General features: G+C 41.4%; 2 protein-coding genes across 2 annotated transcripts in view; one reads left to right on the plus strand and one right to left on the minus strand.

Moving 5' to 3' along the window:
* Positions 1-870, plus strand: part of LOC103912999 (chromosome unknown open reading frame, human C14orf159) — a 34,863-nt gene extending 33,993 nt beyond the window's left edge. Inside the window, exon 12 of the mRNA XM_009319445.1 lies at positions 421-870. Coding sequence (XP_009317720.1) covers positions 421-564 — 144 coding nt within the window. The 3' untranslated portion in view covers positions 565-870. The remainder of the gene's footprint in view (positions 1-420) is intronic.
* Positions 871-5,084: 4,214 nt separating this feature from the next.
* Positions 5,085-6,161, minus strand: GPR68 (G protein-coupled receptor 68). The gene has a single exon (XM_009319525.1). It carries the CDS (start codon positions 6,159-6,161, stop codon positions 5,085-5,087), a length of 1,077 nt encoding a protein of 358 aa, XP_009317800.1.
* Between the last annotated feature and the right edge of the window lie 12,069 nt (positions 6,162-18,230).

The following is an 18,230-nucleotide window of genomic DNA, read 5'->3' on the forward strand; positions in this document are numbered from 1 at the left end:
TTTCTTTAAAAAAATGCAGCTGCAGCCAGCTGCTACGCTGGGGAAACGACAGGTAGTTTTTTGAGATACTTTGGGTGGAGGTTCCTCTGATTCTGATTTGTACAATACAGGAACTTGAAACCCGGCAAAAAAGGATTCATGTTTCTGAATTGACACTAATGTGCTGTTTGAAGGAGTGTGGAGAACAATGATATCACTCAGTAATTAAACAGCAGTGAAGAATATAAGCCTTTTGACACTCCCTAATGTCCAGATGCTACACATATTCTTTGGGACAAGGAAAAAAAGGTGTTAGCAAATTGCTGTCAAAATAAATATGGAGGATGTGGTCAGTCCCCCCTAGAATTAAAATAAAGATCTTGATGAATGCTCTTGCCTGATTCAGGATTTTAATTATATTCTATTTCTTTGGTTTTTAAGGAAGAAAAGCTTCTGAAAACACTTGCGCAGCACGGGGTCCGCAGTGGAAAAACTGCCAGTCTAGAAATGGAAGTGGATGGGCTGCCCTTCTACAACACCCATTCGCTTGTGATTGAAAAGCTGCTGCAAGAAGCGCAGCAGTGACTGCCCCTAATGATTTCTGTATCAAGAGTTGCTCCCATGTTATTTCCTTATTCCCTAGGCTCTCACAAGGTATAAAAGATCAGGAAAGGATGACTTTTTATCTCTGGTGTCTTGGCCGCACCCAACCTTTCATTGTTAGCCTTACGACATCTCTGTGAAGTGAGAAGGGGATATCATCATGATGATTTGGTCGACCCTTCTTTTCTGTAATTTTATAATGGATAATGGGTATTAAATGATATTATATAATAAGAGGTGATCTGGCTTTTACAAAGAAAGCTTGTCATTAAAATGAAATATTACTGCACTGCTGTTCCTGTTTTACTAACCTCATAACTGCAACAGGAAGTAACTCGTGTAGCAGCTCGGATTTAAAAATACCTCGTGGTGGGGAAAACAGCTGCAGTGGAGAGGGGAGGGTCAAAACAAAAAACCCCAGTAAGTGTTACAGTAGTGGAAGTTGTTAAATACCCCTCCCTTGCACACTTCCTGTAGCCCCTCTAACACTGTCTTCTTACGGTGGTGGATAGTTTGTGGAAGTGTGAGGAGATGAGGGGAGAGCTTTAACTGAGCTAATGAAAATAAGGGCAGCGTTGCAGACCTTCCGTGTAAAGGGTAGGCTATACCATTTGCCTCCTTCGTATTAGTAGTTTGCCGTTTATATATTTTGTCCCTTTCTGGGTAACACGGAAAGGTTGTAGACATTTCAGGGTATCCTGTTGTTAAGGATAAATGAATTAAATACATAAATAGTGATTAAAAATTAATGCTTAGAAATTAAAGCGTGATTAGAAGTGAAAAAACATTTGCATGCAGTATGAAATGAAATTATGTAAATGGACATTTAGATGAATTCCAGTTATAGAAATTCAGCTCCTGACGAGACTAAGTGAAGCAAAATTAAATTATATCTCAAAGGCCTACTGCCGCCGAACCAGTACATGACAAATGGTTGTGAATTGTGCCTGACTTTTGTCATTTAAAGCTGTGATTTAACTTCAACTCCAGATGAGTGTCAGGGCTGAAGTTCTGCCAGTTGTCAGCCCTCGCAGCAGAGAGGAGAGGGTATATTGGACACCGCACCCCTCAGGCACTGATGCTTTAGCTGTCATAAAATGATTAGAATGGTACAAAAGGCGAGCATCAAACCGTTGTGCTTCAACAGGATGAGAATGGCAGTTGTGTTTAGCCACTTTTCCAAAGGTACAATTTGTAGTATTCTTTCCAAGTTTAGCTTTTTCCAAAGGACAGTGGACTTCCAGCAGCCAGCAACACCTTGTATCTACTTCTCTTTCTGGCAGGTGAGTTTTATTTTCCTTCTCTTACGTAAGACAAACACATAACTTTTTGAGAATGAGAAAAATCAGTTCATACCACAAACACCAGCATACTTTGAACATTAATCTTCTGAAGTCCTTGAGGATACACAGCCTTTAAAGACTTAAAACAGATTAACACATGTGAGAGAGAGAAATCTTAATGCCAGACTTGCTGCTAGACATTCAGATTCATTCACCAAAGCTCCCAACATTTATTTTATGGATCAGTAATTTTTTTAGATTCATTTTATTTAAAGCCTTCTTGAAGGATGTTGCAGTGAAACTATCTTTGAAGTTTCACAAGTAGAAAATAGCTCCCTTAGAATTCTCCAAACTCTCCACTATGACTATTAAGTAAAATATTTTATATGAATGCTTGAGCTTTTTGCCAAAGCCGGTAACCCCGCAGGATGGCATACATTCCCTGCTGCACAGAACCCACAAAATGAAATTGGCATCATTTAAAGATGTCTGTTTGGGAAAAGAGGCAGCTGATTTCCTTCTCTGTGTGCTAGGTGCTCAGTAGCTTACTGACATATTGCACTAACAGGTACAATTTGTAGTATTCTTTCCAAACACTAACTTTGGTCAAAAAAACTTCATCTAGTAAGCTTTTGCTCTTTTTTCCCCAAAATGCAAGTTTTAACAGTCAGATTTCATTAAGAAATATAAAATGTAATAATTTCTTTGTCTATTTCTCTAACGTGTGTTTTTCAAATCCCTTCTCGTGTGCAGTCCCAAGCGCTGTATTTAATCCAATATCAATGTGTAGCATATCTCTAGCAACCGTAGTAGGACCCTTGATTGACGATGTTCTGGCTGAGATGGAAAGAAAAGCTCTAAGTGAGAGTTACCTTACTCCCATAGTGGTTACAGTTCTGCAGCCTAAGCCTAACAGTTACAATATAGAAAGAATTGATAAAATATTGACTTCCAAAAAAAAAAAAAGGACACCCCACCACCCCCCCCCTTCTCTTGCGGGTTAGCAGGTTGAATGTTGAGCACTGTAGCAGAATGCTGGACTCCGTTACACAAGTTTCCATCTGACTTTAAACTGCAGCAGCTGGCCAAAAGCTGACCACATCAAAGTACCAACTCAAATAAACCTTAATCCCTCAGATGAGAATTCGATGTAATATGGCATGCTCTGCATTCCAGCTGTCTAATTTAAACAACGTGGGTAACTGTAAAGAAGTAAAGCATAAACAGGACAACAAATATTTCATCCTAGAACAAACCACGTGTGTGCCTTACAGCCTGCCAGGTCATGGGAGTCCACGTAGTTGGCTCGGTGCTTAACAGCATACAAGCACGGCATTATGGCGGTCAGCAGTCCCTGCCTTACGACACCGTTGATGGAGACAGAGGAGATTAAAGGAAGGATTAGGAGAAAGTAAAGCTAAACAGCACTAACAGAAGAAAAAATGCATGTATAAGGTAATCGATCCAGCTTGGTGAGTGGTCTAAGTATAAAGAAATGTAAAATGATTAAACAAACCAAACGTTAACCTAAGCAAACCTAATCCCCTGCTGAGAGTGGGGACATGAATCCTTTCTGCAAGAGGAGGGAGGAGAGGATCTGTAGTCTCACAAATAGAAACTGTGGGCCAAAGCCATAAGATAGTTATTTCAAACACAGTGAACAAATATAGGAAGAAAATAATAAAAACATTCTTTATTAAACACATCCCCTAATTATTTCTAATACTGCGCTCTCAAGGTGGTTTCCAGAAAACTGTTATTATACATTGCCTTTTAGAAACTGATGACAAGCAAGGCTGTGTTACAGTGACATGCTTCAGATACCAGGAGTAGACCGTCAGTCTAGAGAATCTTTTGACATCTAAAAAAAAAGAAACAGAACTGATTGTACTGCTGGAAGTTATCAGCTCCAGGTTGCAAAAAGAGAGGTGTTTCAAGAAAGGTTGGAAACCGGAGAAGTGAAAGGACAGAGCAATATTCACGGTGTAACAGTCACAGATACAAGAAGGTACGATGAGCAGATCATGAAGAATCATCACACAGGATTCATTAGTACAATAAAGGAAAAAAAAAAACTAGAGAGGAGATGGTGGTAGAAACAATATTATAAAGCACAACTCCCACGTCTTTAACTGCCATTATCTCCACTTACTCCTGTATTTTGTTTCTGTCTAAACCAGGAAACATAGATCATTCATACATCGTATTTCTGATACTGTGTTTACTGAACAATGACCAAACCCCAAGCTATAGCATCTGTGGGAGAAAACAGTTTAAACGGAATCCATTTAACAGTTTCCCTGGCAAATGCATTGTTATTTAATTGCCTGCATGGTCTATGCTGCACAAGACACACAAATTGCAAAGGATGCAGTCCAAACCTTAGCAAGGTTTAGTAGAATTTAGATGTAACTAAATTTGTCTTTGAGCACAGTGACTCAGACAAGCGCATGGGTTCAAAGCGCCTCACGTACTACCAATCTCCTGTTCTTTTCCAAGTCAACAGACCAAATTATTTATCCCCATCGGAACCAAGAGATCTCATACTTCTGGAAGTCAATAGGAGCCTTATGATGAGGTTCAACAGTCTGAGATTCAACAGTCAATCAACAGATTGAAGGTCTCAGCAGATGCTGAGTTCCTTGTGCATGTCCTCCCAGAACATCTCATGTTATTGGATTGGTTGTTTTAGGAGGTTGGTTCTGGCACCGTCTCTGCAGGCCTTGAAACTGGCTGAAGAAGTTATTTCAGAGAGTTGCAGAAATGTTACAGAAATGCCATTTTTTTCTTTTTTCTTTTTAAAAGTACATATGGGGACATTTAATTTGTTCTGTCTCCAACCTTTTCAACAGATGATGACACCTTGTAGAGAATTATTTTCTCTAGATGCTACAGGGGCAAACAGAAAGCAGTTAAAGACAAATTCAACAGAAGCACACACCATAAGTACTAGCTTATTCCAGTCAATGCAGCCATCAAGAAACCAGGTTTTGAGCAGTACCACAGTGACAACAGACACATGATTGTAAATGAACTGACTTAGCGTGTGCTTTCCTCACTATTGCCAAGGTCCAAGCACCTCCAGAAAAGCCCTCACTGTGCTGCATTGCTAATAAGCCTTTGGGAGGTAACACAGTTGTAATACATGGATAAATCAGATGGATACACAAACACGGCCATAGCTGCAGATTTTAGATTAACGTCCTTTTTTGATGAATGCTATAGGGTGCCCACGTTAGTTGTGGAGGATTCCTTCATTCCAGTACCATCATGTGATTTTTGTAATAACCCTGGCTGTTGCTCATGCTGTGGCCTGTTACGAGTTTCTGGAGCATTCAGCAGATAGGATTCCTTTGTCTCAGTCCTCAGACACCCTAAACATGTTAAACAAGAGTCTCGCATCTTGGCACAGTTCTGGTAAGTGCTTTCACTGGAAAAACAGTACAATACAGGATCAGCAACACAGTTAAAAGTAGTCAGCAGGAGACAAATATGGTAAATATTAAATATTTTCTCAGCAAATGAGCAGTTGTTCTCCAACAAGCTGCGAACCACAAGTAGGATGTGATATGGTCCAAAGCAAACTAAAAAAATGAAAACAGTGCTTGAAACCAGTCTTTTAATTTGGATTTTCTTCTTCTTTTGAGTGCCGTGACTCTTGTGGACAACTCGTAAAATCCCACAGTAAGAGAAGGCCAGCAGAAAGAAGGGGAAAAGGAAGCCAGCAGAGAAACGGTAGTAATTGACATTGTGCTCCCATTCTTTGATGGGGTAATGCTCGAAGCACAGCATGTGGCTGTCAGCATCCATACTGATCTCCCTATGCATAAAGACAAAGCAGCATGTCATTATTTCTTTGGTCCAGATAACGATGCTCACAATTGCAGCAGCCTTCATTGTCCGAAACCGTTGAAACCGAAAAGGGTACACTACTGCAAGATAGCGGTTGATGGAGATGCAGCAGAGGAAGCCCACACTGATATAGATATTCTTATACAAGAGGAAGCCACAAATTTTGCACAGCAGCTCATTGTAGGTCCAATTGTCATGCTGTAAAACATACTGAAGCCAAAACGGCAAAGAAAATATGTAGAGGAGGTCTGCTATAGTCAAATTGCAAAGGTAGATACCCAATTCATTTTTAGCCTTGATCTGTAAATACCCATAGTACAGTGACAGGCAGTTAGCTGGCAAGCCTAATATAAATACAAATATGTATACCACAGGGGATAATGTCTGGTGGATATCACGATTAATAGTGCAATTCTCAGTTGCATTCTCTGTGAAGTTTACCATCTTCTACCTCTCCCCGTATATCATTCATCAGGGTCCTGAATGAATAGATGTAAAAATTAATTTCATCCAGTTTCACGTATCGCTTATTTCTTCCACAAAACCTTTAGGCTGAAGTGATGACTTGCTGCAGGATGAGGGAGCTGGGGTTGTTTAGCCTGGAGAAAAGGAGGCTGAGGGGAGACCTCATTGCTCTCTACAACTACCTGAAAGGAGGTTGTAGCGAGGTGGGTGTTGGTCTCTTCTCCCAAGTAACTGGCGAAAGGACGAGAGGAAATGGCCTCAAGTTGCGCCAGGGGAGGTTTAGATTGGATGTAAGGAAAAATTTCTTTATTGAAAGAGTGGTTAAACATTGGAACAGGCTGCCCAGGGAAGTGGTTGAGTCCCCATCCCTGGACGTATTTAAAAGACGGGTAGATGAGGCGCTTAGGGACATGGTTTAGTAGGCATGGTGGTGTTGGGTTGACGGTTGGACTCGATGATCTTGGAGGTCTCTTCCAACCGTAATGATTCTATGATTCTATGATGTTAATAACCTGAAGGTAAAACACATAAAAATCTTCAGAAGGGATACGATTGTCAAATATATAGTACAGTTTTCAGTAAGCTGCCTTTTCCTAGCCCTAAATTTTCTTACATTCTTTGACAGACGATAAATCTGGGAAATCATGATTCATATGAGTAACTCCTACTACAGAAAATTTTGTGTCCAAGAATTCCAAAGCAATTTACAAACATTTGTCTCTTCAGCTTTACGAGTATCTAAAAGGTGAAGAAATATCATCTCTGTTTTACAGATGAGGCACAAAAGCAGTAATTTGATTTGTCCAAGACGGAAAAAATGTCTCTGGCAAACCAAGCAGTCCACTCAGACTTCCTTAGAGGATGCAGGGTGCACAAAACAGTTGATTTTTAATTTCCGTTTCTTAAATTCCCTTTAGATACAAGATACCATAGAATATGCAGTTCATCCCATCAGGATGAAAAAAAAAATGGAATTTTTAGCAGGCTTTCTTACAGTTACTTGTAAGCACAATCCTGAAAGCAAGCTGTCTTTCTCTGTTGGAAGGATGCTGTAAAAGTCTGGTACAATGTATCCCCAGGGTCTCAGTCCTGCAGGATACGCTACTGCAGATTCCATATTTGCCATCGACTCTCAAAAACACTCATACATTACTATACATTACTATACTGTAATGTGATATTACTATTACTGTTACTATACATTTGTATCTTTCCTTTTCATCTTTATTGAATATGAACATAATTGTTTTCACCTGAGGATCTTCTATAATCCAAACACATACCCATACAAACCATACCTATACTATACTATTATTATTTAAGACACTTACAGAAAGAACTGCTGACAACAGGTTAGCACTTCGTTCAACTAGGACAAGCATTCAGTCTTGAGCCAGCTCACAGTGATTAAACCCTAGACTAAACGAAGTATCACATTCAGCATTTTATCACCTCGTGTGGTATATTCACATTGGCACAAATGCTCAGGACTGGAAAACAGGGGGGCAAACTGTGCCCAGTCTGAAGGGGATGTATGTTTTACCTGGTGATGCAGAACAGGGAGACTGTATTTCTTGCAATCTCTTCCCAGAAAATGCATGGTTGTAGTGTATTCTTTTGTAAGGTTAACAATTTGTGTACTCATCCTACAGCTTCAGTTAATATGCATTCCAAAGGAGACAGCACTATCAGGGACAAAGATAAGGCCTTGTTGCTTTTTCCTGTTTACTATCCTAATTTATATTTTTGTCATAATCTTCTGTCCTGTCTAGGAACATACATACACTTTTTTCTAAGGCAACCCTTATGAAAACGTGACCACGCTACGGTAAAATTACGGTCAGCTGCAGCATTCGAGGATGCTACTGTCAAAAAATTTTTTTTAATAAATGTTTTTTAAATAGCGGTGAGCTTTGCTCCTGTAGAAATTGAAAAGAAAATCACTTCCTTTGGGTGAGAAAAGAATTGCCTGGCTGAAATGAGTGACCAAACCTGCAAAGACTTTCATTGTTTAACTTCAACCAGGGTAGCACAGTCCCACAGGAATCACAGCAAACTTAAGGATACATGTAAATATTTAACAATTAGAATGTGTTTTCATTCCTTTGCTCTTCCTCTTTTTCTTACCAACAGACAGAACATCAGCCCTGATTTTGGTGGAAGTATTCCTGGGGATCTCAGATACCTTCAGTCATGAAACAGTAGGCCAACATAAGCTCATCTCTCTCAAAACTCCTGACTTCATTGTCCAATGCGACTTGTGTCTAAGGCTGGTCAAGTCTAGCACAGTACAAGCTCTGCTCTCTGCCTCTCACTATCACGCAGCTCCTTTGGGGCTTAAGAGAATCACCCCCTCCACTGTGGGTGGCACAATAGTTATAACGGATAAATCAAGCACAGCAGGAGAAATACTGCTTAAGGGACCCAGTCACAGATACCTATGGTTCAGTTTGAGGTTTGCCCCAAGAGACTGCCGTAACCTTCAGACGGAATAATGATGATAATGTTAGCAGCGCAGACATGTACAGCAGAAATTAATCACTGAAGTTTTGCACAAATTTCCCAAAGGACTGTTACTTAGGGGCCATTAGCTCCCCTGTAACACCATCCAGTTTCTCAATGGCTTCATAACCATCATGCAGCTCTTCTGTCTACAGGAGACCTGGCTGTACACCCGCAAGGACAGTGCACGGAATCTTTGCTGAGGCAGGTTTGATAACCTACTTACTCCACCCCACCTTTTCCAATCCAGAGCTCCAGGCCAAGTATAATTGTATTTGAGTTTGTATTTTATACCATTTCATTTCTGTATAATTTGGTGACTCTTACAAGTACGAGTTTGCCTGCACAGGATGATTGGCACACCTAGTTATAGTCTAAAATGCCTAAAAATCTGGGATCTATCATCTAGTCTACCAACTAAAAGTGTCCAGTCAGTGTTCAGCTCCTGTTGATGAGGCCAAATAGCAATTGAAAAGCCGTCGACAATTTTGAAAAGTCAGAACTGTCTTTATACATCTAGCATAGTTCAACAGCGCTGAGTTTCATTCAGTGTTACCCAGTGAGTCAATACGGATCACAGTGTGAGAAAAAGCAGATGATGTAGTCTACAGCTGCACCGTTTTTTGAAATGTTTCTTTTCCTCTAAGAACTCGAAATGTTTTTATTAAATTATGTTTATGTCACGGAGAACATGATTGTAAAAATCATTGCTGTTTAGCTTAAAAGTCTTGCCAGAATGCAGAATGTGAAGGAGACAGCAAAAGTCTTACTGGTATGACATTATGCTGATATAATATACACTTATGATTACAGCAACATTTCCTGCTCCCAGAGGAAGTGCTGGAGTGGGCTGTTTCAGGGGGCAGGAAGAGAAGGCTGGCTGTTACGAATCTCTTTGCCTTGTGCAAACCCTCCCAGATTTCAAAGATGGGGATGAAAAACAAAGGTCCAGATTCTTGCTTGTGCAACAGCTGTCTTACACTGCTCTTCTGGTCAGCGGCAGCAGTAAGCCAAGAAATCCTTCCCTCGTTTCAGCCTCCTCGGCGCGTGGGCTCTGGGACACCTTTGTGCCCTCTGACCCCTCGTGCCTGGCTAGTGACAGGCTCAGTAGCCAAATGGGAAATATAAAGGTAGTTCACCTTTCCCCCAGCACCAAGTATACTAAACATAGCTCTGCACTGGCCAGCTGTATGTGAAACTGTATGATTTTTCAACAAACCTGGTATCAAAGTACCGCAATGGCAGTGTTAAACAAATGGGTGCGGAAGAGCCCACCCTGTTATTAAGAACATAATACACAATACCTTACAAGCTGTCTGGAAAAGTGGAAACAGAAGGAAAGGTGATGCAGGGTATGGGAGAGAAAAGATGAATAGCTCCCCCATTACTTACTGACCTCATCTGAATAGGGAGAGGAGAAAACCAAAAAAAGCTGCTGTATGAAAAACATCTGGGGTGCAGATAATCATAAAGCTGAAAGCAGTTACAAATGGGAACACACAGGCATTCCTTTTAGACAGCTTTAATATGGAAATAGTGCAGCTGTGTGATTTTTTAGAGCATAGTTTATGTAACACCTTCAGTATCACGAGTCTGCAGGCATTTCCAGGCAATATTTCTCTCTCATATATGTCCACATCTTTTAGATGATACCCATCTAAGCCCAAGTCTTGGAAACAAATCAGAAGACTCTCACCATCTACATGAGCTCCAAACAATTCTCTCGTTCCTGGATTAAAAATAAAGCCAAGGATCCCTGGGCTTCAGAGCGCCTCACTTTTTCTTGGTTTGTAATGAAACCAAGCCAACTTTCATTACTCACTGGACAGTTCAACAACAGGTTTTTTCTTTCCCAACTTCTTTGTGCCTCAACTGTTGACAAAAACATGACTCCCCCCTGCACCGTGAACCATGAAGCAGCTCACATGTTAAGTGCTGTCTGCTGGTGACGGCACAGGAAATAGCTCAGAGCCGCCTACAACAGCCTCCTCAGCTCGGACCAAGCACTAGCATGGAGCCTGGGTGGGTTTTTTCAGTTTCAGTGAACATTGCTACAGTTTTCCTCGTAAGAAATCTGTCTGCAATTAGACCTACATATTATTAACAGAGACAAATGGGACTATGCCGAAGGCCTTCCTTGTAGGAATTCACACACAGCTTGTCTCACCTGCAAAGCACTCGTTTCCATGAACAGGGAGCGTAACGTGGTCGTGTGCCTTTATGGGACAGTAGCTCTCTTGCTGTTTAATCAGTCCCTGCACTCAGGCAGGCCTGAGTCACTTGGCTGTCATAGCAGGACTTAATCTTGCTGCATATCTTGGAACCAGAAACCTGAGGTTGTTTCAGTTTAGGAATTGTTTCAGATCATTACCTACACAAACACCAGCCCTTAAACTCACACACAAAGCTTCCCCCAACACTTGAGGGTTTGTCAGCTTGGCTTGATTCTGGTTCACAAAGCCTGGAAGAATAAGGTCAGGTAAAGAGGCTGGGAAGCGATAACCAGCAGAAGAGATGAGGGACTGGTCAAAAAATATAAAACGGGCAGAAACTGGCTAATATCCTTAGAGCAAGTTGGAAAAAAAAAAGTAGAAGAAAGTGGAAATCGGGGTGCATGACTGAGATGCACAATGATGTTTGGATTCAATTGGAAGAATTATGATGTAAAAGACAGACCTGTTGGAGCAGGTCCAGAGTAGGGCCACAAAAATGATCAGGGGGATGGAACACCTCTCCTATAAGGAAAGGCTGAGAGAGTTGGGGTTGTTCAGCCTGGAGAAGAGAAGGCTTTGGGGAGACCTTATTGTGGCCTTTCAATACTTAAAGGGAGCTTATAAAAAAGATGGGGACAGACTTTTTAGCAGGGCCTGTTGCGATAGGACAGGGGGTAGTGGTTTTAGACTAAAAGAGGGTAGATTCAGACTAGATATAAGGAAGAAATTTTTTACGCTGAGGGTGGTGAAGCACTGGAAGAGGTTGCCCAGAGAGGTGGTGGATGCCCCATCCCTGGAAACATTCAAGGCCAGGTTGGACGGGGCTGTGAGCAACCTGATCTAGTTGAAGCTGTCCCTGCTCATTGCAAGGGTGTTGGGTTTAAAGGTTGCTTCCAACCCAAACCATTCCATGATTCTATGATTCTAAAAGGGTCACAAATAGAAAGAGCCATAAAAAGTAATGAAGGATGATTCTATTAACACACAAGAAACGGAAGGGTGAAGAAAGACAAGTACATATGAGGCACAAGCACAAATTATAGATCGAAACATAGCTGAAATATTTGCTGTTATTTTTTATTTCAACTTTAGAGCCAAAATTGTGACCCAGCATGTAACAAAATTGTTTTTAACGGTAGGATGGGGGCCTAGAAAAAATAGATAAGCAAAGGCTAACAGATATTTTGAAAGTTTATGTGCACTCCGAGGGAATTAGCTAAAGCAATTTGTCAACTAGTGCTGATGATGTTTCAGAAATTATGATGGCTTGGGGTAAAACAGGCATAACACCTGCCTTGTGAAAAGAGTAGTTGGAGAATTACACACCAGTCAGCCTGGCTTCGACCAGAACAAGTCATCAGACAATCACTACACATATCCGTGCATTTACAGAAGTGACTCACAGCTGTGGAGACTCACCCCAAGTGAGTCCTGCCATACTTCAGGAGAAGATGCAGTTGGGCTGGGGTTGGCAGCTGCACTTACTTCACACCCCGTCTTGGAAAGACAGGAGAAGCCCCAGCCTCAGTCCTACCTGCTTTCTGTAGGAGGACTGGCGCAGGCATGGATGGGCCCTATTTTCCCTGCAATGTGCAGCCTTACCAGGCCGCAGATCCTGTTGCTGCTCCAGTGAGCAGAAAGCGAAGGAGAGTTGGAAGAGATAAAGGACTGTAGTGGAAGCTGGTCTCATCTACCTTGATTAATCCATGAACCTGTTGCCTGCCCTTCCTGCCAATGGTCAATCCTGCCCCACACAGCATCACACCCAAATATCATCCCAGTCATGTCAGCTCCCAGAAACTACCTGCCACAGCTCAGTGCCATCGCTGTCCTTCCAGCCTCTTCAGCCTGATATCAGACATGACAGCCTCCTTCTCAACAGCTTTCAGCTGCCGTGATACCCGAACAATTCCTTTCTCACACAGAGCCCCCACGCACCAGGGCTATTGATGCACAGGGGGAAAGCAGGACTTGAGGGGGAGTAGAGTCAGCAGCTGCATTTCAGGGCTCGTGAAAGCCAGGGAAGGAATAGGGCGGGAAGACAAAGAGGCAGCAAGGGCAGCAGCGCTGCAGCCACACAGCTTGGAAGGCTGCTTTATAGAGATGCTGCTGCAATAAGAGACACACGATTCAAGGAGAAACAGTAGTTTCAGCCCAATCTCATTTCCTTCTTTGATGAGGTATGCGGCTGAAGAACTAGACAGGAAGTAACAAGTGTAACACATCTTGATTTTATGAAGGCTTTTGACACGTCCCAATGTACATTCTCCTTAACACCTGGGAAACCGTAAAGGCGTTATGTACTGCCGGATATGTACAACCACACTCAAAAAGCAACCACCTGTAGTTCACTTGATCTGGAATGATGGACTGAATTGAATGTGCAATAATCTGCCCTCTTCAGGATGCTAGTCAGTATTTTCATCTATTCATAATTTCATAATTTCTATCCCATTCAGAATGGGATAGAAAATGCACTTACTAAATCAACAAATGATACTGACTTGGAAAGGATTATATAACACAAACAGGATTTAAGATGATCTTGGTCTGAAAACAAAACAAAATCCATTGAGGGCAAGTGGAAAATCACTACGCTTGGAAAGAAAAAAAATCAGATTGTCAGTATGCAATGGTAAATATCTGGCTATGCAGCAGGATGGATAACAATGCACTTAGGTTCACGCTTTTACTGCTGAGAAGAATTACAGTGGGATGCAGTACTTAAAGGGCACAAAGTCAGGTGTCCTCTCTACTCACCATTGGTAAAGTCTCTGGAACCTTTTGTATTTTAAGAGACACACAGGCAAATTAGAAAAAGTCCAAATATTTTGGGCAACCAAACTATATAATCCCCATTTCTCTGTCTTCACAAATTCAAAATTATATTCCCTTACAGACAGGAGTTTCCTGAAGCTAAGTTGATAGTGCTTGTGAAGCACTCAAATGTCCTACCAGTGACTGCTGTAGATAAAACAAACAAGTAGACGATAGGCACATTTATTAGAGGTGGAAACAATTCTAGTGAATAAGATATTTTATCCTTGTTCATCACTTGGGATAAGGCAACATATTACACAGCTACTCTTAGGGGCTCAATGCAAAGCCATAGAGATATACTCAAGCTAGCACTGACTGTTATTTCAGGGACCAGAAACAGCAAAGCTGCAGCGGTGTGATACTTGGCCTGGCAGATCAAAGAAAAAGGGTGCAGGAAGAAAACCAAGGTGATTCCAATCTACTGCATTATGTTTCTACAAGAAAGATGCTCAGTATGGCTCAAGTATCTCAGCAGGGCACTGGTTTTGTTGAGCTCAGATGGATTTGGCATGGCTCACATTGAGACAAAAGTCCAGCAGCAATAATGATTCTACTCATGAAAGATCATGGCCTGGTTTAAATATGCAAGTGGGCTAAAAATCAGGTTGCACTAGAGACCTTAAGTTTTCTAATTCCTGACCCTGGTGTACTTGACCTTAATGCTCACCTTCTTTTAGTGCAGCTCATTTTATGTGCACCATCAACATATCTTTTCAAGGCATGCGATTAATTTCTTTACTGACCATACCATGTATTTTTTGATTGGATCAGTTTCTAAATCATTCTCAGTGAATCTGCAATTAAACATACACCACTTTAAAGACAGATACATGGTCCTTAAGAGTATAAGTTATAAGTCACTAACAACAGAAGGTATGCAGAAACTTTGTTTTTGTCAAACCTCTGTGTGAAGAGCAGTTGGCTGCAAGGAGTTTGGTTTCTGTCTTCTGCTGGTTTTGTTGTTTGTAAAGCAGAAAGGCTACCTCTCTGCTATACTTACTTTCCATCTTTTTCTGTCTGCTTTTTTACATTAGAAGAACAAACTCTGTATGTCCTTCTCTTTGCAAGACAGTCTTACCAGAGACATACAGTAAAAAAAGGACTGTATCTTTTTAAACCTCTGAAAACATCTTACTTAAATTGGAAAAAAAGGCAAAAACTCAATTCCTCCTTAAACCGAATTCCCTTCTAAAGTTAATTTAGGTCTATACACAACCCATTCAGTGTCTGTTAACTTGCAAGTGGACCCTTCTAACATGAACCTCTGTGTACAATAATTATTACTCTGTGTATCTGTTTCAGTGGGAGGAAACCATAAAAGTTTTCTGTAAATTACAAATCATTTTACTTTTGTCGTTATTGTACGACTCCATTTATAAACCTATTGTCAAAGAAGGAAGCCAGCAACATTTTTTCAGAACCCACATAAACAAAAGACTAATTAGTCATGGATGTCCAATTTTCCCTAACACAGACATGCAATTACTCACAGCATTGGGTAAATCACTCCATTTGCTTGAACTTTGATATCCTGGGAATTTGTCCCAGCTTCTTCATTTCTGCTTACCAAATTTCTCCAAAGTCTGAAGTAAGCTAGTTACATTAAATATTTCATCGCTAAAGCTTCAGATGCCATCTGGCCCACAGTGGTGGGGTAGTTGAGGGTTTCATGCCCTCAACTTGTAAATTTGTCATTAGGAATTGATCATGTGGATTTGAGTAGCAGGTTCATGTTAAAATACTTGAATCATTGATCTTTTTTTTTTTTCATAGTGAATTCGATGATTGTTGAAAGCACTAGGTTGGACATCACCATAAGCTGAGAAATTTGACCTGTGCAGCCTAACATAAGCAGTGTGGGCTGATGAATGCAATGCAGCTAGAAGCCAACGAAGATAGCCCATGTGTATTAGCCACGTAATTAATTCAAATAATTTAATGACCTCTAAATCTAGTTCCAATGCTCATTTCCCATCAGTAATGGTAATGGTAATGTAGTTTAATCTCACAAGTGCCCTGGCCCGCAGATCATGAAGCTCTGTAAGGAATAGCTGAATCAGTATGGATCACAAACCTAAATGTTCTATATTCAACCCACTTTGTAAGTCAAACAAACTCACTCTCAATTAAGCAGGAAGCCACCTAGAAAGCAAGCAGCTGATCACTTCTGAATGGCCATAAGAGAGCTAAGGTACCACACACCAGTAACTTGTAATAACACATTACCCTGTAGGCTACCCTGGGAGAGGTCACAGGGAGGACTTGTTGAAACACAAAATTTACATTCCTGGGAAATGTCAATATTTCAGAAAAAAATGCCCTGAATAACCCAGGAGATTATCATCCTAGGCTCACATTTGTCATTGTAATTAGAGCACTGAGTATCCAGCTTCTTTCTTACCTGATGTGCAAACTGCTGTATATGACATATTACATATTCCGTTTGATACGAGAAGTCAGTAATAAAGCATATCCTATTTTGCAGTAGAACACCAGGAAGGATGTGCGGGTTCCAGAGGTCACATACTGGACTGAAGTCAACAACACACTCTTACAGAACACCCCCACACACACATATCACTTTGGGATGTCTCAGCAGGCTGTAAGTACCGCTCCTCCGTCCTGTGCGCCTCTGTAAGTCTCTACAGAGGTGCACAGAACCTCTGGGATCCGCCGGCTGTGGTCAGGAGAAGTGCAGGGGAAAGGTCAGAGGTCTAACAAAGCTGAAGACTGAGGGACTCAGGCTTGTTTAGTCTAAAGAAGACTAGATTGGGGGCAAACACAGCAACAACCTTCAAACATGTTAAAGATTGTTGCAAAGATGAGAGAGGCTGGGTTAAACACCATGAAAAACTTTCCACTAACAAAGGCAAGTGGAACACTGTTCAGCTGATGCCCCTTGAAGGCAAAGAAATGTTTGGGGAGCTCTCGGGACCTTCCCATTCTGTTCTCCACTACTGTTTGCCAGGTGATGTGATGCAACTCATCACTCTTAGCGACATGCAATAGCATGGAAACAAATTGTATAAATCTGACATGAAGTAAAATCTTTTCCACAAAGGAATTTTGTTTTGAAACAAATCGTCATTTTCCAATGATTTTTTATGAAATGTTTTTCATTTTAAAAGTTTTTTCCTAGAAATTAAAGCTATATCGAAGTGAAATCTATATGACTGCACAGGCACAAAAAAATCCATGTTCTCCTGCTGTACCATTTCATTTCAGGTTTTTATGACTTTGGACTTCTTAGATGAGGCCTGCACATATGAAGGACAACTTGACATGAAGGGTAAGGAAGGCAGATAGGATAATAAGCATAGTTAGTCCAATACCTCAGACTACTTCTTATTCTTTATCTAGGATTAGGGCCTTTTTATGAAATGCAAGGTCTGAACAACTGGCTGAGCACAGGGAAGTGCTGAAAAGAAATTACACTTTGGAAAATCCCTATTTATGGTAATAAGAAGTTCATACAATGTGTAATTTCAGGCAAACAGTCCAAGTGGTATCAGGATGGTGAATCACATAACAGGAATTAGTCATGCCATAGTTGCCTCAAAGCTTTTAAAAATGACCCTCATCTGCCCCCTCCTTCCTGCTGTTAAAGGTCAGCCAGGTGGACGACATGACCCTCCAAGTGCTTCACTGCTGAGCTATTGTGACTAGCTCCTACCCACAGGGGACATCTCCTTGAGGCTTCGTGGATGACTTGCTTGAGTACAGGACAGTGGGTGGAGGAAAACATATCACACCACTTTCTGCAGAAATCTTAAATCTCTGTATTCCTCAGAGAACAACTCCAAATCTTCTTTTCCCCTCAACTAAAACCTCAGCCAGCTCAGCTTTCCTCTCCCCCACAACCCTCCTTGACACAGAAGCCAAAGCACTGTGCTGTCTCTATTGCACAGGCAGCAGGCAAGTAAGTAAGGATCAATCATAGACAACAGAACTGCTTATAATCCTGAATCTCTGCACTGATCCTCATTTAAAATGACAGTGCAAGAAAAGACACGATTACGCACGTCTTACTGATTAGAAGCCACACAAGCCATGATCAACATGTAATATTACCAGTAAGGAACAAGGACTGGAACAACTGTGTTGCCTGTGGTTGAGATAGAGGAACTTCACCGTTCTGAACTAAATGAGTTCTGATCCATTTTACCATCTACAGCCTGGGGAAAATCACTCTTCTGATTCATTTTCCCAAACTCTGTGTTACTGCCTCTTTTGATGCTGCAGCCTGCTCTGACACCAGCACTGTGCTCCATCAGGCAACGCCAGATGTCTTGCATAGAAATCAAGTGACTTAAGGTTTAGGTCATATCTGTATTGCATTTCAATGATTTTTGCCTTCCTTGGTTTGCCAGCGTGTCCCTCTACCCCTGGCACTGCCATATAGCCCCTGCTTCACCGAGTGACTGCCCAAAGGGAGCCGTGGCCCCGTGGGAGCCACCCCACAGATTTCTCAGCAGCCTGAGCATGGGCCACCCACTTACAGCATGTGGGCCAT

Source organism: Pygoscelis adeliae, unplaced genomic scaffold (assembly GCF_000699105.1).
Source record: "Pygoscelis adeliae isolate BGI_AS28 unplaced genomic scaffold, ASM69910v1 Scaffold71, whole genome shotgun sequence".
Lineage (NCBI taxonomy): Eukaryota > Metazoa > Chordata > Aves > Sphenisciformes > Spheniscidae > Pygoscelis > Pygoscelis adeliae.

Excerpts from the sequence above, each read along its gene's own strand:
- GPR68 (XM_009319525.1), bottom strand. The coding sequence starts at position 6,161 with ATGGTAAACTTCACAGAGAATGCAACTGAGAATTGCACTATTAATCGT.